The sequence below is a fragment of the Microcaecilia unicolor genome, chromosome 10 (assembly GCF_901765095.1).
Source record: "Microcaecilia unicolor chromosome 10, aMicUni1.1, whole genome shotgun sequence".
Lineage (NCBI taxonomy): Eukaryota > Metazoa > Chordata > Amphibia > Gymnophiona > Siphonopidae > Microcaecilia > Microcaecilia unicolor.
This window is the reverse complement of record NC_044040.1, coordinates 95,522,258-95,547,498: the sequence shown is the minus strand read 5'-3', so window position 1 is coordinate 95,547,498 and position 25,241 is coordinate 95,522,258. Positions and strand designations below refer to the sequence as shown.

General features: G+C 45.4%; 1 protein-coding gene across 1 annotated transcript in view; it reads left to right on the top strand.

Moving 5' to 3' along the window:
• Positions 1–25,241, top strand: part of DHRS7C (dehydrogenase/reductase 7C) — a 598,554-nt gene that overhangs the window by 428,964 nt on the left and 144,349 nt on the right. Inside the window, exon 6 of the mRNA XM_030216550.1 lies at positions 22,605–22,760. Within this exon, the coding sequence (XP_030072410.1) occupies positions 22,605–22,760 (156 nt within the window). The remainder of the gene's footprint in view (positions 1–22,604; positions 22,761–25,241) is intronic.

Below are 25,241 nucleotides of genomic sequence, written 5' to 3'. Positions count from 1 at the left end.
AATAGACTTGTGAATCACCATTACCCTACTTGTTAAGGTCCGACGGCATACTGCCGAAGCACATGAGGCCAGGAAACAAAACAACAACCCTGCTAAAACTAAGACTATTAGGGAAATGAACAAGGGACGTATCCAGGAGGTCAATGACCACCACCAGGAGGTAAGGTCTAATCCTCCTCGGTAATCCTCCACATTAAGGCTGGCCAACTGTAGGACTTTATCCATGGCATGCCTAACTACATGCGTCCTATTTATGACAATAGTACAGCACTCTGAAGAATTTAACACTGTGCAGAGGCCACCCTGAGCTGCAAAGAGATAGTCAAGGCCCATACGGTTATATCTAGAAACTATACTTAATTCATTAATTTGATCCTGCAATGCATTGACTACCACGTTCAGCTCATGAACTAAAACATGGAGTAGGGATTGAAGTCTCCGGGTAGCCATACCTAGTTCAGTAATACCCGCTACCGGGCCTCCAATTGGAATCCAGGCCGTGGCAGAAAGGGCTACAAGTCTCTTTTTAGTCAGAGGATAAGTAGAATTAATATACTGGAGGGCTAATTCAATCGCCTCATCCTCTGTGGCAACGGAGGAGGGTAAGGACAAAGCCTCTCGCTTAGAGCGGTGCGGGAATAGTGGCTTAAGAGGAATAACTTTAGGAAAATAATTCAAGGTTACCAATACACAAAAATCATATGTGGAGGGAAGAATCATGTGGAGGACATTATCACAGAGCCAGTAATGACCAAGGAGAGGGCGACGAAAGTTCCCAATAAATGTAGGCACAGGATGGAGATTAGGATGCCCATAATGCGAGCCCCTATCCCAGGGGGAACGAAGAAGAAATGGAGACTTTGTACACCATAGGTGCCAATCCCCAATTGTAACAGACCGCTCATATGATGCAACCCCTTCATCCCCCGGGGACTTATGAAAGTAGAAAATAGGATGGGACACTATAGTCTTCTCAGTAGTATAGTTAGGAGCCAGATAATCACCTTGGTCATAATCTACAGGTATGGTAATAGGGCACATAGGAGTACCTGGAGAAACTACCCACACAGGTTCCTCCTTCTCTGGGAGAACATTAGTATAGTTACAGGGAATGGGAAGAACAGTTGAGATGCTTCTTGTTAAACAAAACACTCCAGAAGCTGGATAGGGAGACGTAAAAACTGGCCTTAGAGAAGAGTCAGAGGGGGAAGTAGCATTATAAAAGGACCACCAAGTATAATCCTGGCTCCAAGGGCCTGAACTCGAAAAGTAGGGAGGTATAAGAGCTGGGAGTTGCACAGGGACAGGAACAGCTGGGACATCTGTAGTATAAGGAGAAAATCGGGAACACACAATACAAGGGGAAGTAATCTTTGCCTGGCTAATTAGTTCCTGGACTGAGTGTAACCAAAGATTGGAGCGAGTTGGGGTATTAGGAACAAGGAGGCAAGGAGTAGAAAACAACAAAAGCATCCAAACTACTAACATTTTCTTTCTTCCTAATCTAAAACAAATACAGCAAACTAATTAAGCAATAATATTTCAACAGTCTGTGCTAATCACAGATTACTCTAATATAGTGTTCTCAGTCTTTGAGTTCTTATACCAGTTGGGATAGACCCTCAACTGACAAGGATCAAGCTCTCAAATTCCAAGAAAGCCAGAATCCGGCAAGAAAGAGTCTCAGTATGAAGCCGAAGTTCAGCCGCTCCTGCAGTATGCAGTTGACCCTTCTTTTCAGCTAGTAGATTCTTTGGTTCGGGTCAGGCGCAACTTCAATGGCTCCGCTGGATCTCTTTCTGCTCTCCACTGTCTAGGCTCCGTCTGATCCGTGCTGGGCTCAGTCTGGTCAGCAGACTTAATTCGAGACCAATGGACCCATGGAGTTATCCCTGCGACCTTCACAGCTGCAGGGGTAGAAAGCAAAACAGTAAAAGGTCCTTTCCATCGGGGCCCCAAAGGCTGGAGCTTCCAGTCTTTCACCCAAACTCTATCCCCTGGCAGGAAGGAATGTACCTGAGCCTGGAAGGGGACAGGGTTTATTTCTCTCACATAAGACTGAAGCTCAGAAATTATCTTCCCCAAGAGGGCTACCTGCTCCTGCACCTGGGCAGACCCTAAAATCCCTATGTCTCCCTTAATTCCCTGTAAAATGGCTGGGGGCTTCCCATACACAATTTCAAAGGGAGAGAGGGCTGTTCCTTTAGTTGGGGTGCATCGGAGGCGGAAGAGGGCTAGTGGCAATGCCTGTGGCCATTTCAATTGGGTTTCCTGACAAATCTTTGCTAGGCTATTTTTCAAGGTTCTATTTGCTCGCTCAACCTGCCCTGAACTCTGGGGACGATAGGCACAATGCAATTTCCAGGTAATGCGCAATGCGCGGGACAGGGCCTGAAGTGTAGCTTCAACAAAGGCGGGACCATTATCTGAACCTATGGCAAGGGGCAGTCCATACCTGGGGATGACATCCCTAAGGAGAGCTCGAGCTACTTCTGTGGCTTTCTCAGTGACTGTAGGATATGCTTCCACCCACCCAGAAAAGGTACAGACCATGACTAAGAGGTATCGGAACCTACCACTCCTGGGCATTTCTGTGAAGTCTATAACTAGGGACTCAAAGGGTGTTAGACCTCTAGACTGAACTCCTGGTGGAATACGGGGTCCCTGACGAGCATTATTCTGGGCACAGAGAGTACATCGGGCAGAGGCAGTGGCAACCAGACTATCCAATCCTTCCAGCACCACTACTCGACTGAGTAGGCGGGCTAGTGCTGTTTTCCCTAAGTGTGATAGGTCATGAGCTTGAGACACTACAGGCCAAGCTAGGTGGCGTGGCACCAGAACTCTGGTATCAGGGAGATGTAACCAGCCATCAGGTCTCCTTACTGCACCTTCTTCTTGAGCCCATTTCTCTTCCACTTGGGTATATATAGGTGTCCATTCTTGCAGTCGAATTTGGAACAGGGGGGTCACAGTACTTGCTGGGGGTCCTCGAGCAGCTTCCTTGGCCACCCGATCAGCATGGCGGTTCCCTCGGGCCACTGGAGTATCTATTCTTTGGTGTCCCCTGCAATGAATAACAGCTACCTTCTTAGGGGCCCACACAGCCTCTAGCAGCTGAAGTATTTCAGGTCCATACTTAACAGGTTGGCCTGCAGCATTTATAAGTCCCTTTTCCTTATACAAAGCTCCATGAGCATGTAGGGTTGTGAAAGCATACTTGGAATCAGTATAAATGTTAGTCACCAGTCCTGCTGCTAGCTCCAGAGCTCGTATGAGGGCCACAAGTTCTGCTTTCTGGGCTGAAGTTCCTTGGGGCAGGGCTCTTGCTTCTATCACCTTGTCCTCTGTCACCACAGCATAGCCTGCCAATCGCTTGGAGTTCTCCACATAACTGCTTCCATCTGTGAAATAAATTACATCTGGGTCCCTCCACGGAACATCTTTAAGATCTGGTCGACTGGAGTACACTTCATCCATAGTTTGGATACAGTCATGATCTGGTGGTCCCTCAGATGCTGGCAAAAGAGTAGCAGGATTGAATGTAGCCACTGTTTCCAGGTGTATCCGTGGATTCTCACACAAGCTGGCTTGGTACTTAACCATACGGTTATTTGTAAACCAGTGGTTGCCCTTATACTCCATGAGGGTGAGAACTGCGTGGGGGACTTTAACAACCAGTTCTTGCCCCAAGGTCAACTTATCAGCTTCCTGGACCAGTAAGGCTGTTGCTGCAATGGCCCTCATGCAGGCTGGCCATCCTTTAGCCACTCCATCCAGCTGTTTAGACAGGTATGCAACAGGCCTCTGCCAGGATCCCATCATCTGGGTCAGCACACCCAGAGCAACCCCCTGTCGCTCGTGGACATACAATGAGAAAGGTTTCTCCACATCAGGAAGGCCTAACGCAGGGGCTTGGAGTAGGGCTTTCTTTATGGCAATGAAGGATTGTTGAGCAGTAGGTCCCCATTCAAATGGTTCCTTTTCACCCCCCTTTGTGGCTTGGTAAAGGGGTTTCGCCATTAATGCAAAATTTGGAATCCAAATTCTGCAGAATCCGGCTGCTCCCAGAAATTCCCTAACTTCTCTTCTGGACTTGGGTTGGGGAATTGCAGCTACCGCTTGCTTCCTACTAGCATCCAGTCTCCGACTTCCCTGGGAAATGCAAAAACCCAGATACTTCACTTCTGACTGACAGAGTTGGGCCTTTGAGCGTGAGACCTTATAGCCTGCATCCAAGAGTAGCTCCAGCAATTCTCTAGTAGCCTCAAAACACTCTTCCTGGGTCACTGCTGCAATCAGGAGGTCATCTACATACTGGAGTAAAACTCGCCTGGAAGGCTCAGATTTAAAAGTCTTAAGGTCTTGCCCTAGGGCTGTCCCAAAAATAGTGGGGGAATTCTTGAACCCCTGTGGCAGGCGGGTCCATGTATACTGAAGCTTCCTTCCTGTTACTGGGTTTTCCCATTGAAAGGCAAAAAGCAATTGACTGGCGGGGCCCACCCGAATACAAAAGAAGGCATCTTTTAGGTCTAGTGTCGTGAAATGGGTAGCTCCAGAAGGTATCAATCCTAGCAGGACATATGGATTAGGCACTACAGGGTGTAATGAGATAGTGGATTTGTTGACCACTCGTAAGTCTTGGACTGGCCGGTAGTCCTCAGTCCCTGGCTTCTGAACTGGCAATAGTGGCGTATTCCATGGAGACTGGCAAGGTCGAATAATTCCATGGGATAACAGACGATTCAAATGTGCTTGAATCCCTTCCAGAGCCTTTCTGGGAATTGGGTATTGGCGAAGATGGATTGGCCGGGCACTTGGAAGTAAGTCTACATGTACAGGAGGAATATTTCGGGCCAACCCTGGGGGATTATCTTCTGCCCATACCCCACTGACCTGAAAGCTGTCTGCCAGGGGTAGGTCAACTTGGCTATGTGACTGATGCAGCCGCCATTCTTCTTCAAGAGGGCAGCAGAAACTCAATATACCCTTAGGGCTGGAGGTCGGGGGCCGAAAGGAGACTGAAGTCTGGCCATCAGAGTCAAAAGAAATTTGGGCCCTAAGCTTGGACAGCAGGTCTCGACCTAACAAAGGGATTGGACAGTCTGGCATATACAGGAATTCATGAGTGACTATGTGTGAGCCTAATTGGCATCTACGGGTTGTCAGGAAGGGCCTCCGGTTCTGCACCCCCGTGGCTCCCACCACTCGGACAGTTTTTCCAGACACAGGCGCTAATCGCTCCGTCACAACAGAATGTTCAGCTCCTGTATCAATCATAAATGGAATTGAGCGGCTCCCTATAGTTAGCTTGACCATAGGTTCCTGGGAGCCCAGTTTATAGGAACCCGGTCTGTCCTATTCGTCCCATTCTGCCATCTCGGCTATCCCGATGATGTCAGATTCAGGAGGCTCATATCTTCCCTCTCGAACTCGGCCTCGGCTTCCTCGATCTCCTGGTCCCCTTCTCAGTCCCTGGCGCCTCTGGGGGCATTCATCTTTCCAGTGCCCTCTTTCCTTACAATAGGCACACTGATCCCTCTCCAATCTTGGTCTGGGATTCTCCCCCCTTGGCCGGGATTGATTGAAGGAATCTCGGGCCCTGGCTGGTGGTCCGGGGTCCCACTTTGGCTTCCCATTAGCTAGAGGTCGACCTCGGTTAAGGGTGGAATTAGTAATGGCTGCCGCTAAAAGGTCGGCCTTCTTCTGCATCTTCCGGTCAGCCTCTCGGCGCACCTCCTGATCTCTATTAATGAAAACCTTGGTTGCGATCTCAATTAGCTGGGTGGTATTCATCCCTGCGAATCCCTCCTGACGCTGCAACTTCTTCCGGATATCTGGCATACTCTGGGCCACCAATGCGCTATTCACCATTCTCTGGTTTTCTTGGGCTTCAGGGTCAAATGGGGTGTATGTTCTGTAGGCTTCAATTAGTCGCTCTAGAAAGGCCCCAGGGGATTCAGTTGCCCCTTGGAGAATTTCAGAGACCTTTGCCAGATTAATGGGCCTCTTTATGCCTTTCCTCATACCTTCCAGTAAGTCCCGGCAATAGCCAGACAACAGTTCATAGTGCTGCCCATCATTTGGATCCCAATCTGGAGCTGCGCGAGGAAACCGAGCTCTAACCCATCCCTCTGGGTCCTGTGTCCTCTCGGGAACACGCTCTCGCGTGATGGCCTCAGCATTTTGCAAAATCTTCCGCCTCTCCTCAGTTGTGAAGAGGGTCAGGAGAAGTTGTTGACAATCAGTCCAGGTTGGGTTATGGGTGGCCATAATGCTAGTCACTAGGTCCACCACTGCCTGAGGCTTTTCAGTATAAGAGGGGTAATGCGTCTTCCAATTCAGGAGATCGGTGGTTGTGAAGGGTACATACTGGTAGGCCTGTGCCTGTATAACCTGACCCTGATTATTAGGATCCGGTCGAGTGGTAGTTACCTGACGAAGTGGCAGAACTCTCGAGGAAGTGGGAATGGAACCTGAGGTAGAGCTAGGAGCTACCCTCCTATCATGCTCAAAGGTGATTGCAGCAGGTCTAACCCATTCAGTGGAGGTGTGTTGAACCCCTGAGGGATGGGGAGGGGTACTCATAGACTGAGAGGTGGTCACAGGTGAGTCAGTCCATTGAAAGGGATGCCGGGCCCCTAATGAGTGGGTAGGGGTACTAGAGGGAGAGGCTGGACTGTCAGGAGTTGAGGAGTCAGGGAGTGGAGCCCAAAGTGGGTCTTCGGAGGTTAACAGGGGAGGATGTGGCACAGAAGGGTAGAGGCCAGGTGAAAAGTCCAACCTAGGGTGTGGCAGGTTTGGCACAGGAGGGGAAGAACTATCCGGAGAAGCCTGTGCTGGAGAGGCTTGGGCTGGGCGGCGTGGATCTCTAGGGGTGGCACGGAACCCCAACAATGGGCCATAAGGTGGTGGCTCAAGATCTGAGGGATCATCAGAGAGTATGGGTTTCTCAGACAGGGTAGGGGCGGAAGCCACCGATTGGGTGGTAAGCTTCCTGGGGCTCTTTCCCTCTTCTAGTTTAGATTTTCTAATCTTTCTTTGAACACGGCCTAACATGAATTTTACTGGGGATCCCATATAAGTTTTCAACCACGAGGGAGGGTCAGTCACAAGGCTGTCCCAGGAATCTATATAAGGGAGTTGTTCAGAATATTCTGATTCTCCTACTACTATGCTATAGACCTTCCGGATTACTTCAATATCTAAGCTGCCACTAGGGGGCCACCCCACTCCCATAGATGGCCACTCAACTTCACACAAGGTTCTTAAAGTACTTGAGCTTAAAGTCTGTCCATAGTCATTAATTAAAAAGCCTTTTTTGAAATTTCTAAGCATACAATCTAGGGGGGTAACAATTTGTCTAGATGATGTCCCACCCATAATGCTTACAGTTACAACACACAAAAAGGGAGGGAATTTTTGAGAGTGCAGTAAGGGGTCCGCACTCTCGAGACACTAGGTAGACAGACAACAATCGCTTCCTTCCGTTGCTGACCAATTGAACTCGCGTTAATTGGAAATGCAGCTATAAGAAGTCCGCACTCAGTTAGCATTCACGCATCACACATTCCATACAGAAAATCCCACCCAACAATTTCAGATTTCTCAAATACAGATAAGCTCAAGCGTTTTCGCTTCTAGTCCCCGCGACTAGAAGGTACTAGGGCCTTTGCTGAGAATTGATCAGATTCTCCTTCCTCAATTTTCTTGAGGGGCTGGTTTACAATTTCCTAGCTAGGATTACAATACAAAATACAGAATACATACCCGGCGAATGTTCTCCAGTCAGTTGGGTGCTGGGATTAATGCAGGATTCATCCCACCGCTGCCACCAAGAATTGTTGCAGGAATTGAGATAGGAATTTGTGATACTTCAGGAGTCAGACAGCACACACCAGTATGAGAGAGAAATCTTCTTTATTTGCCAGCAAACAAAGCAGGACATCAGTTCTAGCTCTCTTCTCTTCTCTTAGCTCTTTGTGTCTTTCTCTCAGCTCTCTGTGTCTTTGTCTCAGCTGCTTCTCTTCTTATGCTGTCTTCTCCTTCTTCTGTCTGTTCCTTCTGTCCTTCTCTTTCTTCTGAGCTCCTTCTGTCCTTCTCTTTCTTCTGAGCTCCTTCTGACGTAAACTGCTTCTGCTCCCACTTAAATAGGGTCCTAAGCCCTCCTCCTAGCCTAGCCCCCTTTACTCCCAATTGGTTAAGAAACTGATTGGCTACCTTGCCTCAACCAATCATTACTTTTGAAATATCAGTTACATAGGTTCCAGACATCCTAAACTGACCTGTGACCTGGGGCCCCTCATGCCAGACATTTGGTCTCCAGTCTCTTACATTTCTCATTATGATTGATGTCTCATCTATAGCTTAAACTGGATTCCCTTAGAGACTAAGAGGCCCCATCTAACATTGGTTATTCTCATATTCCTAATCAGCTTCATACTACCTACTAACTAAACTCTGGCATTCATTAAAGAGGTCAAAAGTCAGTCTTACTTAATAGCATACATATCAGGCTATTGCTTCCAAGACCATTTCTGCATTTTACCTATAATTAATCAAGGAGAAGAGAGCTGACTAGTCCTGACCTTTTTCACCTATCAGCTCCATACACAGAACTAGCTAAGACCATAGTTAATTCAAAACACATGTTGATCTCCTCACTGCAGCCTTAAACAGCAGACAAAGGATCATTTTAAAAGTAACACAGAGTTGAACAAACATCCTACACAGAATTATTAATTTACACAGAATACAACATATTCTAAAGTAAGCATTCTTATAAGACATATCTAAACATCAGGAATATCTAGAATTATTTAGAATCTAACTATTTCCTTATAACAAAATCTACATATCAAGAACTTCTGAAATAGTATTTCAGCCTTTTAAACTTCAGCATGTCTGGCTCATTCCTTTGTTCATTCATAATAGTTTACAGCTGTGCCAGCATTTAGCAATCCATCCCTCACAAGGGTCTTTCTGACCTTTCTGACCCAGCCCGGCAAGACTTTCAAATAATATGAACCATCTGGCATTCCTTCATTCTGCTTGCAAAATAAAAGCTAGAATTCAAACACCACTTTTAAACCCCAGATTTTAACAGAATTAACCCTTAATATGATTTCTTATATATATAATTATGCCATGGCTGCCTCACAGGCGGTGGAGGTTGAGGCTGTACTGCTGCTGTTGGTGGTGGAGGTTGAGGCTGTCCTGCTGGTGTAGGCCTTTGTTGGGATTGGAGGCCACTAGGGCCAGCCTCATCAGAGTCATCACCTGTATAACACAAGGGTGAGGAAGTGTGTTGGTGAAAATAACCCACTTTTGTCTTTCAGCATTCATATACATTGCCCCACGCTTCATGACCCAGCAAAGAGAGATGGTGAGGAGGAATGGAATTGACACCCATGTGAAAGAGAGCACCACAGGCAGCTGGGTACAGGTGGTGGACGGACAGCCAAGAGAGGGACACCGCTCACAACTTTGTGGACAAGCTGTTTGTTGTATATTTGTTAAAGTGAAGGACATTTGAGCATGTCTTGTGTTACTACTGACTTGGTAGACTGCCTAGAACTGCTTTATGACCCCGATTACAGGCTCCTTAAGTTGCATGCATGTGGCCCACACTGACTAGAGCACAGAGGTGACAGAAGGAAATAGGCACAGTTTGGTGATGGGAAAATAGGAGGGAGTAGGAAGGAAGGGCCCCAAAGTTGTGCCACAGTAGTAACCTACACACACCCATAGGAACCAAGTGTAAAGTATTATTGGGGGTGCTAAGCCCAGTGCAAAGAACCCCTCCCTTTTTTTAGGGGGGGCAGCTTGACTGTTTTGCTGAAACTGGAGTCAGTTTATACTAGAGTTAGATTTTGCTGTAAAGGACAATCTATTGTGCTTAGCTAAAAGAAGCTGTAACTTGTAACATGGCATCCATTAACTTTGCTTTTTCTGTGAAATACATTTTTTCTCCTTCTGTGCCTTTTCTGAAATGTAAGGCTTGCTAAACTTAGATGAAACACTGTAGCCTGCAAGCTGACAGTTAGCTCAGAGGAAGCAGCTGTAACCAGATAGCAGAAACCAGCTGGAACTTGTGCTGCTTATCAGTATATTGCCTTATATGGTATATGCAATGCCAAATAACTGTGAATAGACTAGAGACCAGTGTTGGAAATAGAGGGTTGTGTGCAAAACCAAAGATAAGTTTTGTTTCCTGGGTTTTGTGTAAGACCCTCTGTAACTGCGCATGACTACTGATAACAGTGTATAAGAACGAGTGTCAGGTGACGCTCGGCACACAGTATCCTGAGTCTGAACTTAGTACTGTGTCAGCTAGCTAATAAAAGCTGTCTTGCCTTTGGAACCAGTTGCCTCTTGTCTCCTGATTTACTAGCTGTGAATCCTGTTACATTTCTGGCGACCCAGATGGGACGACAAGCGGGAAACGGATTATATTCTTTCCCCTCCCTCACTGCACGGTTGTGCCGAGGCGGTCGGCCCCCCCGAACGGGTGGTGAGTTGCCACCACTGAGTTCAGTGTCCACCCCCGACGGAGGACTGACCGACGCTGGCTGGCAGTGGGGCTGTGAGGTTCCGGCAAGACACCTTCCCTGATCTCCGGAGGACAGCGCGCCGGCAGGCCACGCCCGAAGACAGCGGACAGGCGAGTATACTCTGGGTAGTAGACCGACCCAGTAAGGGTTGGAGAGGGGCTTGATCAACCCCTTAGTCAGTGCCAAGTAGGGACTAGGTCCTGAAACCCACTAGGCTCCGGGAGGGAAACCGGGAGGACAGGTTTCCTGTTGTGTGAAAGAGTGTGACTGGCACATTCTTTCTATTTCTGAACTAAATGTAGATTCTCAGGCTTCTCTGAACTGCAGATTCCATGACCTTGTGTATATGAGCTGTAGAATGGAATGTGCTTAGATAACTTGCTTGAGAACCAGATAAACTGTTCAGCAGCTGAGGAGTGCAGGTTTTTTGTTGTCTCAGGCTGCTATAGAGTAAAAGCAGTCCGGGGTTTGGGACCCACTCATAAGACCACAGCCGGTGGTGTGAGTGGGCTCGAGGAAATAATTACTCCGGGTGCACGTTAACAGAGTGACATGACCCTTTTGATGGGAACTTAACTGTTGCATCATGTTAGAAGTTATTATAAGATATAAGATTTTGTTTCTCTGGAACAGGAGAACTATGTATTCTACAGCAGACGGTGCAAGCTTTGTATATGCAGCACCAGGATTTCGTTGCTGGGGATAATGTTGTTTATCTTTCTTGAATCTGGTTGTTAAAAAGGGTATGACAATTCATGCTTTTCTTTAAGTCTTATGGGTATAGTATTACGGAGGTTAAATATAAAGCCTCCCTTCAGGAATGCAGCCTTGATTTTCCTCCAGCTGTTTTTGTCACACTATGTTAACTTTCAACTTTGTGATTTACTGAAAGGTGTATAATGGCATTCTGTGAGGTTTATATGGGAAAGAAGGAAATATCTTGTATACCAGGATTTGGTGCTATCCCAGTGCCCTTCTAGGCAACTGCCTGGGTTGCCTCACTTTGTTTCTCTTTTATTACATTAGATTTAATATTTGTATTCTTATAGCTCCATGCTGCACTTGGGTTCAAAGCATGTTGCATCTGTTGTAATTTACTGTGAGGTTTATGGTATCGTGTTCATATACTGACCATAGTCCCTAAAGAATGTAAAGAAAACCACAGAAGGTATCCCACACCCCAAAAGTTAAAACATTGGATTTTAAAACTCAGATTTGTAACTTATGTCAAAGTTACAGAGAGAGCTTGTTTCCTCTCCGCTTCTGCACAGATACATTCACTTTAAACAAACCCTACATTCGGGGGGAAAAAAAAGGGGGTCCAGTTTGTGCTTTTCTTCAGGGACATATCAGCTGCCTGTAGCCATGATTCCTTTGCCCTTTATGCAAACCTTATGAGTCTCGTGGGCAGTGCAAATCACAGCTGCTTAATTGTATTGCACCAAATTTGTTTTCCTCCACTGCAGAGGAGGGATGCAAATTCCTAAGTTATTCATGAGACTTGCAGACTATTTCTTGCCTATTCTCTGTACCTACCTCAGTAGGATTTGTACAATAAATGTTTGTCTAGTGAAATATCCCACGTGTATGTTCTGTACCCCAGGTAATTGAGATTTCAGAGAGATAAGTTTTAGGTTTCATGTGGATTTTCGTTGTTTCAGTGTTCAGTTGTTTGCTTATGATGTCACTCTTCTTACTTTTATTGATGACTTGCTCCCTCTGCTGATCTTTGTGTGTATTATATGCACAAGTTGCTTTGGAAAAGAAAAAAAACCCCAACTTTAATTTGTGTTCTCCAGGACCTCTTTCTCAAATTGAGTTATCCAACAAACAACTGTGTGGCGACAAGTGAACATGTAGAGAGACAGTCCCTGCCCAAAGGAGCTTGCGGTCTAAATCAGGACAGACAGACAAGACTAACAATTACAGACTTTTGTTTTAATAATGTGATTTATGCAAGGAACCGTTTGTCTACTAAACTACTTAATGTGTTTAATTCATCATGCTTGTGATAACCATATATTTGTGCTATTGTACCATGGGTAATTGAGACTCCAGAGATATTGCCCCCTTCCAGGGTAAAGGAATCTAGCCTAATGTTTCGATTAAGAAATGTAACATTTTTATGTATCTTGAATGAGAATGTTTTTTCTGCTATAGAACATTTCTAGGCACCTGCCTACATTGCCAAAATCATCTTTGTGACCATGATAAAGATTTAAACCATGTGTTTTGAATTGTAGGGAATCACATTGTGAAGAAGATGGAAGCAAGTTCCCAGTCATTGAAAGGTTACTGAGATGTTTGAAGCTTGTAAAAGTTATACTGCCAATGTGCAAGTTGTGTGAATAGTGTGAATAACCACATGGCAGGAGTACATGATTATGTGCTACGAAAGTACACTTGTAAGTTAGATAGAAGGGTTGTGGAAGTGGATATATGTGGAAGTGTTTGAACAGGACTATACTCTTTGGGGATAGGAACCAGTTGCCTCTTGTCTCCTGATTTACTAGCTGTGAATCCTGTTACACCTGGACACCTACATGATATTTCCTCAGTATTGGGGGTGCTCAAACACCCACAGCACCCACAGAGTCTGCTCCTAGGACACACATTAATACTACCACTACTCAAATAGAACTTACATTTTAATTAAGATGCACACACAGGACAAGTAAGAGGGAAGCCAATGACTACGGTAGGGATAGGGAGTAAGGGTACAGAGCAAGTGAGTAGGGGTTAGGAGGTCAGGACACCATCATAAAGGTGGGCGTTTATTCCACATATGAAGACAGCCTGAGACACACCCTGGTGAAACTCCTTCCCTCACCTCCCTCCCCCTGGCCCCAACTTGTATAACACAGTGTAGTGCAGCACAACAGATACTCCAACCTCATAATGGACAACCTACCTGAGCCCTCAGGCTGGGCCGAGGTGTCAAGGGACCCGATCCCGTGGATGCCCTCCTGGGATAGGAGAGCGTGAACCATGAGCTCCATGGGGGTGAGGTTGGCTGTGTCATGTGATGTGGGATTGGCCCCAGCCTTCCTCCTCACATCCCTCCTCAGCTTGTGCCACTTCCGCTTACAGTCCTCGACGTCTCTCCCACAATGGAAGACTGCATTCAGCCTGTCACGTACCGCCTCCCATTCCCGCTGCTTTGTGGTCGCACCCAGCCTCTGCCCTGTGGGAGCAAACAGATTGGCGTGCCTTTGCTCTATCTCCTGCACCAGGAGCTCCACCTCTGCATCTGAGAAATTACCCTTCCGGGTTGGGGGCTGGCATGGTGGCATTGTACCAATGGGGTTTCGAAAATATGGAGTGGGCGTTTATATCGTCGCCAGGAATGCCCATGTTGGACGGGGGATAGGCGTGTCTGATATGGGCGCTTTAATTTCAATTATACACACAATTCCTAAACGTGCCCAGCTGAGGTAGCGATTTGAAACGCGTGATTTCGATTATGGGTAGATAACTATGGGCGTCCCCACCTGCCTTCCCCTTCTTGATTGCCATTTAACCCGCGATTTTATGCGCTGGGACTTTGGCAGTTCTGATTCACATTAGTTCACACGTTTTACCCTCACTTATATTAAGGTTTGTGTTCGGCAAGGTATGCTTTGGTATACCTGTGTATTTTGGGGGGTTGTTATTTGTGGTTGCTCTCAGCCCACAATGCTTCCGTTTCCATCCTTTGAGCCTCTTCCTGTCTCCCATTCTCTCTGCCTGGTTGTAGCAGGCAGTCTGTGGGAGCTAAGAAATTGCTACAATTGCACCAAATCAAGCAAGGACCCTCGGCAAGGGTCCTTTCACTGAGGCAGACTTCCAGCTAATGTTCCAGAAGATAGAAGGCGCACTATACATTCTTGAAACAGACGTTCATGGTAAGCTCTTATTTCTCTGCCACCTCTTCTCTTTCTGCTCATCATCAAGGAGTGTCCATTCACTGTATGTAGTCTGCAGTCAACTCTTAGCTGTATGTTCACCACAGGTTCCTGTGCACTGGTTGGAGGCCATCAGCCCCATACTGTGTGGTTTTACCAGGTCCTCAATGCTGTGGGCCTGCTGTTGCAGCTGCTGTATTGGTTCCCGGTAGGTTCAATCCTTGTTTATGTGCTGAACCCCAGTCCCCATTTATGAAATGGCCACCCATTCTCACTTTTGATAGGAGGGGGAGGGGGAACAATATAGGCAAATCATGTTTTTAGCACAGTATTGAACACAGTCCTACAATCCTCCATAGTTCTGGAACAACAACATTTCTAACATGTAGGCTGCAAACTAGTTTCAAGGTGGCCACAGGTACTGCCTACTGAGCCCTTATGACATGGTGAGGGAGAGGGTTTGTGCTTACAGGTCCAAACCCAAATTACCTGCAGGTAGCTACAACCTGGTGGCTGCTGTGGCCTAGTGGTTAGATCACCAGCCTTGTAATCACAAGGTTGCCAGTTCTATTCCCACTGCTGCACCTTGTAAGCCAGCGCGAGCCATTTAATCCTCCATTAATTGCCTCAGGTACAAACTTACAGTCCTCCTGGGACAGGGGAAGACTCAGAATACAGGAAGGTAGGTCACTTTGACTTATTACAGAAAAAGGTGTGAGTAAACACCATATTTATTTGTGCCCTTCTGTAACTCTTGTATTATCTTGCAACTGTGATGCAGTAAGCCTCCATCTAATGGTTTTCCCATTGTTTTCCCTTTTCTCCTCAGCACTATATACCATTGCAGATGCATTGAATGTGAAAAGATGAGGCAGCTGTTTGTAGCTCCTTGGTGCCCCCCCCCCACCACCAATTTGGTATGGTTGTGGGTAAGGGTGTCTGGTGATCACACTGAGAAAACAGCATGTATGTGCTACCTAGGGTTATGTGCAAGTTTGTACTTGGCAGATCACAAGTGCTAGACAACAAATCTATTATTTATGCCACTCTGTGCTGTGGGGCTGTATGGTAAGGGGGAGGGAGAGAGGCTGGATGGCCATTTGTGTTCCTCATTAACAGTAATAGCCATCCAGCCTCCGCGGCCCACCCCCCCCTGCACATACGGCCATGCAAGTGGGAATGAACAGGTGGCCTTCTGTATGGGCAACATTATCACAGACATGCATCAACTTTCCCATTCACACTTCAAATTTCATGCAATGCATATTGCTGCCTCCTCTCACATCAACACCACCATTTGGTTATATGTAATGCACAAGGTAGAGAGACACACACACCCTGTTAGATTAAAGATAACAAATATATTTATTTAAACCCCCCCCACCCCTACAAATCCCCCCCACACACAACAAACCCCCAACACTCCTACATATCCCCCCAACCCCCCTCTCAAACAATTCCTCCCCCCCAACACCCCCCACACATTTCATCAGTTCACCCAACCCCTCCCCCCAAAGTAGGTCAAGGCCGGCCACGGCCTCTCACCAGCGCCCTCTGTAGCAGGGTATTGAGCAGCAGCACCACCACCCTCAGTACCTTAGCGCTCTGACCTCCTGCAGCAGCTGGTTCTGGCCATCTACCACCTGCTGCAGGAGGCGCAGGAGTACTGCAGCTGGCCCAGGGGATGGACGTGGCCCAGGGGATGGAGGTGGCCCAGGTGATGGAGCTGCCTCGGGATGGAGATGGCCGAGGGGATGGAGGTGGCCGAGGGGATGGAGCTGCAGGTGGGGAGGGGTCCTCCATAATGTCCTCATCAATGATGAGGACCCCTCCGACGAGTCCTCCTCCTCCTGGTGGGCCTCCTCGGACGGCTCCTCCTCCTCCTCCTGCTGGTGGCCCTCCTGGGCTGGCTCATTCTCCTCCTCCTCCTCCAGGTGGCCTTCCTCATCCGCCTGCTGGAGCCCTGTGTATGTAAAAAGAGTGTGGCTGAGATCAGCACATGCAACATGGCTTGCATACTGCAGTAGCTGGGTGGCCTGAGGCGGGGGAAAGGTGTGGTGAGGTGTGGCCTATACACATGGGGACCGAGATGCATCAGATGACATGACAGGGAACCCTGGAAGCTGCTCTGACACAGCATACACAGGACATGTTGGCAGACCACACTCATTGCTGACCAGCATGTTTGCATTGTGAGATGCGACGAGGATTTGCTGACCTGTTTTTGTTGTTTTTAATGGGGGGGGGGGGGGGGCGGTGGTGAGAAGGGTGTTTAGCACATAACGTTTATGTGAGGGATGCCATGACATCCAGTAAAAGTAGCGCCTCAGGCAGGTCTACCAGGACACACTATCCACCCACCCACCCCAGAAAGGGGGAGAGTAAAGTGAAGCATTTCATCTCATTCATCTCGGGGGGGGGGGGGGGGGGGGGGATGGTCGTTGGAAGTTGCAGCCACAGTCATGGGAGGGCACCTGCAACCTGCGTCCTTGATCTGGGACAGATATGTTATTACTTAGTAGTTGGCTATTAGCCACATGGAAATTGATATTGTATAGGACATTTGCATTATTCAATAAATATATTTACAAATCAGTACAGGTGTCCTGTTTTGAATACTTACGGCGAGCCCTGAGGTGCCGTCGCACTGCCCTGATGAGATCAGGGCTCTCCCGCCTTACATGGCAGAACCTCCTCCTCAGGGACTTGAGGTCCCGGTGAACCCCAAAGCGTCTGTAAGATATAAGTTTGTAGAGCAGGAGTCAGGGGATGGTCCTTCTTGCCCTCTGTACACACATTCATTTGTCAGTCAAATAGCAGAGAGGGTCAACACTGTTGGGGGGGGGGGGGAACCACTTCCATTGGTACAGAATCATAGGAGCCACCTTTTTTAAATTATTGGGGATGCTAACCCCAGTGGAGATCACCCCTCCCTGGACACATACAAGGAATTTATTCAATATTGGGGGTGCTGAAGCACCCACAGCAGCCACCGAGTTGGCTCCTATGCAGATGATGCCATAGAGGTGGTCAGAGAGTCCCGTTTGCATGCATTGTAAGTAATGCTTTTTAAACTACTTTACATGTGTTATCATTACCATGTTATCAAGTATGCTATACGTTTAATTGGTATAATGTTTCCACTATTCATGATGTGTTGTAAGCCACATAGAGCCTGCAAAGAGGGGTGGGAAAATGTGGGGTACACATGCAAGAAATAATTAAATAACGAAATACATTATTGTAGGGATGTGGGAATGGTCGTCCTTTCAAGAACATACATTTTATTAGTGATTGTACATGTACCCATATTACTCATTATCCTTGCATGCACACTCCAGTTACTGGTTACATTGATGACGGAGCTGTTATATGTGTAGGTACAGGGGGGTGGTGTGGGCCAAACACTTACCTTTCAAGCCTGTCCCTGATGCGGGACCAGGCTCTCATGGCCTGGAGCCTGGGGGGCAGGTGGTGGTGCTGGATGAACAGCCTGTGGCGGTGCCTAAGGCACAGCCGCACCAGCAGCAGGCTCTCTGTGTGGCTGACGTTTGGCTCACGTCGGTACACCATTTTTTCAGTAAGAGAATAGGTGTTGGAAAACAAGTGCCTTATATGGATGCCCTTGCGTGACGGACGTCGTTTCGTGCACAGCTCCATATATGGATTACCATCCCATATATGGCCCTATCAGCACGTGGACGCCGTCGTAATCATAGACGTCCCTGACGTGCATGACTGGTTATTATGCGTGCGGGCCTTTGATGCTTGCGGAACTTGCCTTAAGTAGATGAGTATTAAGCACTCAACCCTTTTCACATACACACAATATGCATATAGCTGCATGTAACATAGTAACATAGTAGATGACGGCAGAAAAAGACCTGCACGGTTCATCCAGTCTGCCCAACAAGACAACATATGTGTAAACCTTACCTTGATTTGTACCTGCCTTATTCAGGGCACAGACCATACAAGTCTGCGCAGCAGTACTTCCTGCCTCCTAACCACCAGTCCCACCTCCCATCACCGGCTTTGGCACAGACCGTATAAGTCTGCTCTCCACTATCCTCGCCTCCCAACTACCAACCCCTCTTCCCCCCACCTGCTCCACCACCCAATTTCGGCTAAGCTTCTGAGGATCCATTCCTTCTGCACAGGATTCCTTTATGCATATCCCACGCATGCATTAGGTACAGTGCATGCAGTTCCGGACATCCAGATAGGGCACATATGAGGAATATTCAGTGGAGCGGCATGATCTTCCTGTATTTGACGCGTATGAACGTCCCTCATATTTCCCGTACCTGGATGTCCAAAACAGCATGCACTGTACTTGCGGTACAACTATGTACATTCTTTTACACACTTTCTGATTTGGTCGTTTTCAGCTGCGATTATCGAATGTGTTAGGATGCCCTATTTAGTAACGTTTATGCGCTCCTCATTTGGTCATTTTGCAACAGGGATAATTGATTATCGAAAAACGCCCATACTTTTTTTCGATTATACATGCCTGATTTTGGACGTTTTCCTAAGGACGTCCTAATGCGTACTTGGACGACCTTTCGATTATGCCCCTCCACGTATGTAAAGTTGGAGACGTAAATTGACTTGTGTTTAAGGCCATTACAATCTGGATAGTGCAAGTTCAGATATGATCGTGAGGTACTAAATCTGTTTCTGGGTGGTAAGTCAATTAACTCAAGCATATATTCTGGGACTTCACCGAAGATTATCCTGTGGATTAGTGTACATATTTTAAAGGCTACTTGTTCTTTTATGGGGAGCCAGTGCAGAGTCTCTTGAAGTGGTTTTGCAGATTCAAATTTGGGTTTTCCAAAGATCAGTCTTGCCGCAGTACTTTGAGCCGTTTGCAATTTCCTGAGTAGTTGTTCCTTGCATCCTGCATATATGACGTTGCAGTAATCCATCTAACTCAAGACCATAGACTGTATCCGATTGCGGAAGATGTCTCGGAAAAAATGGTTTTATTCGTTTGAGTCTCCACATTGAATAAAACATTTTCTTTATGGTGTTGGTTACTTGAGTCTCTAATGTTAAATGTCGATCAATTGTAATCCCCAGAAGTTTCAAACTATCAGAGATTGATAAAGAAAGGTTGGGAGTATTTAAAGTGGTAGGATTATATTTGTTATACTGAGACGATAAAATTAAACAATGGGTCTTTTCAGCATTTAATTTCTGGTGGAAAGAATTGGCTCATTTGTCCATTGTGGTCAAACCAAGAGTGATTTGATTGGTAATTTCATCCAAATTCTTACTAAATGGTATATATATTGTTACATCATCTGCATAAATATAAGGATTTAAACCTAACCTGGATAGGGCATTGGCCAGTGGGGCCATCATTATGTTAAACAGTATGGGGGACAGTTGTGATCCCTGAGAGACTCCGCAAACTGCGTTCCATGAAAAAGATAAAGTTGAGTTCATTTTCACTCGATAGGATCTAAATGTAAGAAAACCCTTAAACCATTCCAGTACGGACAAGAATTGCCTGAACTCAAGTAAAACTGAGCTTCTTTAGGTCCGTAACACAAGCGGTCACATACCTGACACCAAAATTCCTTTTGAGAGCTATAAATTTGTCCATAAATCACAGGTCATAAACCTTGGGGTACAGATAGACTCAGCATTTATACTGATCCCCCAAATTCAAGCACTCTTCAGGAGCTGCCTTTATCATCTGCAATAATTACACTGTGTCTATCCATACATCGATAAAGCAAGTATTATCACAGCATGACTGTTAGAAAGTTGTATGCTACGTGATCACATCTTACCATTTCTGCAAGTACTTCACTTGCTACCAGTACAATGCAGGGCTAAATTTAAAACTTTGTGTGATCTTTAAGGCCAGAGTACTTAAAGAACAAGTTCTACACACCTCCAAGATTGCTAAAGTCCTCCTAAAGAACATCCCTAACTGCACCCTCTGTGAAGGAAATCATGTGATGTGACACCCGCCAATGACCCTTCCCTGGAATAGTCCCTCACTCTGAAATGCACTCTCAGTATGGCTTCACTTAACACAAGATAGCTCTACTTCGGGAAGCAGGTAAAAGCTTGATTCTTCTCCCAAGCCTTTAATGGAAGAGGCAAATAACTAGCTAATCACATACACAAGGACAAACATCAGCTGTACATACTGTAACAGGAGCTGTTATCCATTACTACTATAGCTCAGAAAATTTTCATACACCTTTTCTGACTCCACATGCAATTTTTCCTTATCAGTAACCTTTTTTTCCATTTAATTCCTATTACTCTGTCTAATCTCTTTATATGTTCCACCTCCACTTACACCCTATGCTATCTATTAAGATGCTTTAATGAGTATTTTGTTGACATTGTAAGTAGCATACTGTGCTATAGTGTGTAGTGTTTTTTGAATATTTTACTGGGTAAATGTTGCCTATATCTGGCTTAATCTTGATGTGCACTGCTTTTGGTGAATTTCTTCAAAAAGGCTGTAAATAAATTATAATAAATAAATAAATTATAAACAAATGACTCTTAGTATTGAAGTAACTTGCCCTGTAAAGTATGACTGCATGAATTCACAGGATATTACAGTGCATATGATCCTGAGATACATTCATATAAAACCATTGGAAACCCCTAGAAAAATGTAAGAAATGAAATTTTTGCATGTGAAAAACTTAAGAAATCATAAGGCACTACATCTCCTGCGCTCTGCTTCTGATCACCTGTTGTGTATCCCTTCCAGGGGCTTAGCCAGACAGCCAATTTTGGGTGGCGCCTGAGTCCAAGGTGGGTGGGCATGGAATTCATGCTCCCCCGTCCCTAGCCCCCCTCTGCTCTGATTTGCTCCGCTCTCTGCTCTTTATCCCTCCCTCCACCTGCAAGCCCAAAATATTAAATACCTGAGCAAGAAGGGATCTAACCCCCCCCCCCCCCCCCCCCAGCTAGCAGCCAGCAGCACTTTCCTTGAGCTGATGCCACGGCCAGCAGGCTGTGCATGCATGAAAACTAAGCATGTGCAGAGGGGCTGATGTTGGTGTCAATTTGAGGCAAGTTCTGCCAGCTGTGGTTTGAAAAAGCACCAGCTGCCTGAAGAGGAAGAAATATTCAGCTGGTGGGGTTTGAGGATCTCTACCAGCCATAAGAAGGGTGCCAAAATTTTGGGTGGGCCTGAGTCCATAGCTACGCCACTGATCCCTTCACCTACATTCTTCATCTTATAATCTCTCGTGACACTGCTTTCAGCTATCTGGGCCCAAAGCTTTGGAATTCTCTTTTCCCCTCCTTTTGGTCCACTGCCTCCTTTTCTTCATTTAAAGTTCTTCTTAAGACTCACCTTTTGTTCCCTGGCTTTTGAATCCTCCCTCTCTTGGGCCTCTCTAGGCCTCCTCTCATACTCTGAGTAGCATCCTCATCTGCATTGTACTAATAAATTTTCCTGATCATGCGCTACCCACATGCTAAAAGTGATCTTTTAGCACTGGGGCATGTTTGAGGGTGGAAATTAGGCACGGCTATGCTAACTGGTTAGCATATGGGCATTGCCGCATCTAATTGATTAGCCCTTACCATCCACAAAATAGGTGTTGGTATGTGCTCATGCAACATTGGGAAAATTAGCGTGTGGCCTTTATTGCAGAAACAGGACATTTGTTTTTTTTTATCGGCAGCAATAAAAGTGGCCTTAGCGCATGAGAATAGGTCAGGCCACTTTTTAGTGCTGCTTAGTAAAAGGGCCCCTAAGTGCAGTGAAATACTGGATTTTCCCCACTATGAAACAACCAGAGATGGGTAGCAATGAAGTAGTTACTTCATTATAGTACTTAAAGTATTATTGCAGTACTTTTACTTGTAACAAGTTATATTTTTTGACCATACTTTTTACTTGTAACTCATTACAAGTAAGTTGTATTTTCATACATAGTAATGAAGTACATTTAGAAATGTTAGCACCTATGCTCCAAACCCTGCATTCATTTCTAGCCAGCATGATAGTTTTGTTTGCTACCCTTGAACTGAATTGCTGTATTAGTCTGGAGACATTATTATTTCTCCATTGTATGGCACAAATAATTCTGGAATATATCTGATGCTACTGATTATTTTATTTTTCAGTTTCCAGGACAAACAATGGAATTTTTGTTTGCTTTCTCCTTAGATGCTGCATCAAAACATGCAACACAAGGATTCTTTGATTGCCTGAGAGCTGAAGTGGCAGAGTTTGAAGTTGCAGTCAGCATTGTGAATCCAACATTCATTCGATCTTATCGTCTGCAATCAAAACCTGGAAACTGGGAAGCCTCTATCTGGAAATGTAAGATATTATTGGGGTCAATATTCAAGAGGGTTTAACCAGGCAGGAGAGACTCCTATAGAGTTAAACCCCACTGAGCTGACCATGCCCAAATATTCAGCAACACATATGAATATCCCCTCTGACCACCAAGCATTAATCATTTGAAAAGCTGTCTTAACCGGCACCGATCTCAATATTGGCTGCTGCCTAGTTAACTCCTGTGTTGCCACATTAACCCAGATATTTAGTGTATCTAAATATCTGTATTTAAATCATGTAATGACTTTATCACAACAATACTCTGTAAGCCACATTGAGCCTGCAAAAAGGTGGGAAAATGTGGGGTACAAATGCAATAAATAATAATAATAATAATATTCAGTGCCAGAGGCCAGACATGACCCAGCATTGAATATCTAGGGTTAATTCAGCCCACAGCTGTGAGTGACTTACATGCTGCTTATTGCTTCGGGCTCAGTAGTGGGCCCCTTTATGTCTCACCTTGAATCAGTTCATTATTCTCAATTTTTGCTTTGGAAAAAGTGCAATAAGCCTTTCTTAATTTTGCTATTTCAGGCAAACATTACTGTCCCTCTTTAAGGGGTTCTTTTACGAAGCTGTCTCTCGTGCTTCATAGACTTCGCTTATCGAATCTTGATCAAATCCCCGGTATCAATGCCTACCCGACAGGAGCCTGTTTCGCGGTTATTTGCTTTGTCAAGGGCAATTGGCATATATCTGTTAAAACACGGAGAACATGTACTTAATTCACAAATCTGCTTTATTTTTGCTTAATTTTTGCATACCATATATATCTGTGGCATCTGGTCTCACTTAAACGGCAACCGATGTGGGCAGGATCTGATAAAAAATGGCGCTGGCGTTCGTCTTTTCAAACTCATAAGCTCCACCTACCAAGCATGACGTTTGCATCAGCTGATCGTAATTGCAATTACAAGAAACAATTCCAATGTAAATAGTGGGTGCCCCACTAGTACAACATTGTATCAGCAAACAACATTCTAGTGAGTCTTTAAAATGTATGGTTATTGATTGCATTATTCCTAATGCCCGAGGTGGCAACATTGACAGGCTGTTGTTACAAAGGGAGACCTGTTGGATTTATCGTCTTAATACATTAGAACCCCATGGTCTTAACACTTATTTACATTGGAATTGTTTCTTGTAATTGCAATTATGATCAGCTGATGCAAACGTCATGCTTGGTAGGCGGAGCTTATGAGTTTGAAAAGACGAACGCCAGCGCCATTTTTTATCAGATCCTGCCCACATCGGTTGCCGTCTAAGTGAGACCAGACGCCACAGATATATATAGTATGCAAAAATTAAGCAAAAATAAAGCAGATTTGTGAATTAAGTACATGTTCTCCGTGTTTTAACAGATATATGCCAATTGCCCTTGACAAAGCAAATAACTGCAAAACAGGCTCCTGTCGGGTAGGCATTGATACCGGGGATTTGATCAAGATTCGATAAGCGAAGTCTATGAAGCACGAGAGACACATCAATCGTTGGATTTAAAGAAACAGAAAGTGTCTCGTAGCTTCTAAGAAGATTAAGATAAGTTTTATATATGCTTTTGCTTTTTTTGATTTAGTTGACTACAACAGTGATGTAGTTTTTTTGAAGATCTAGAACTCTATGGGTGCACAGAAAAAACAACTATAAAAAGTGATATGGACACAGTGTGATATTAAGATATGCACATTTAAAATTGAGCACTAGCAAACCCACAAAAAGCAAATATTGTGCACTATTGGAGGCTGGGGGCAGTCAATGATTATATTGTGTCACAAACGTATTGGCTCAACATAAGCCAGACACTTCTAAGTGCCTGTGTGACTGTATGAGACGTCCCCTTATTCACAATACATTTCTGTTGTGGCAACGTGCTCTTCCTATCTAGAGTTGTGTATCCCAGAAATAAGCAATGGATTTTGTCCATTTTAATAATGGTCTATGGATTTTTCCTTTAGGAAGCCGTCCAAACCTTTTTTAAACCCCGCTAAGCTAACCGCCTTTACCACATTTTCTGACAACGAATTCCAGAGTTTAATTACACGTTGAGTGAATAAAAATTTTCTCTGATTTGTTTTAAATGTACTACTTTGTAGCTTCATTGAATGCTCCCTAGTCCTAGTATTTTTGGAAAGAGTAAACAGACACTTCACGTCTACGCTTTCCACTCCACTCATTATTTTATAGACCTCTATCATAGCTCCCCTCAGCCGTCTTTTCTCCAAGCTGAAGAGCCCTAGCCGCTTTAGCCTTTCCTCGTAGGGAAGTCGTCCCATCCCCTTTATCATTTTTGTCACCCTTCTCTTTTTCTAATTCCGTTATATCTTTTTTGAGATGCAGTGACCAGAATTGCAGACAGTATTCGAGGTGCGGTCGCACCATGGATTGATACAAAACATTATAACATCCTCATTTTTGTTTTCCATTCCTTTTCTAATAATGCCTAGCATTCTATTTGCT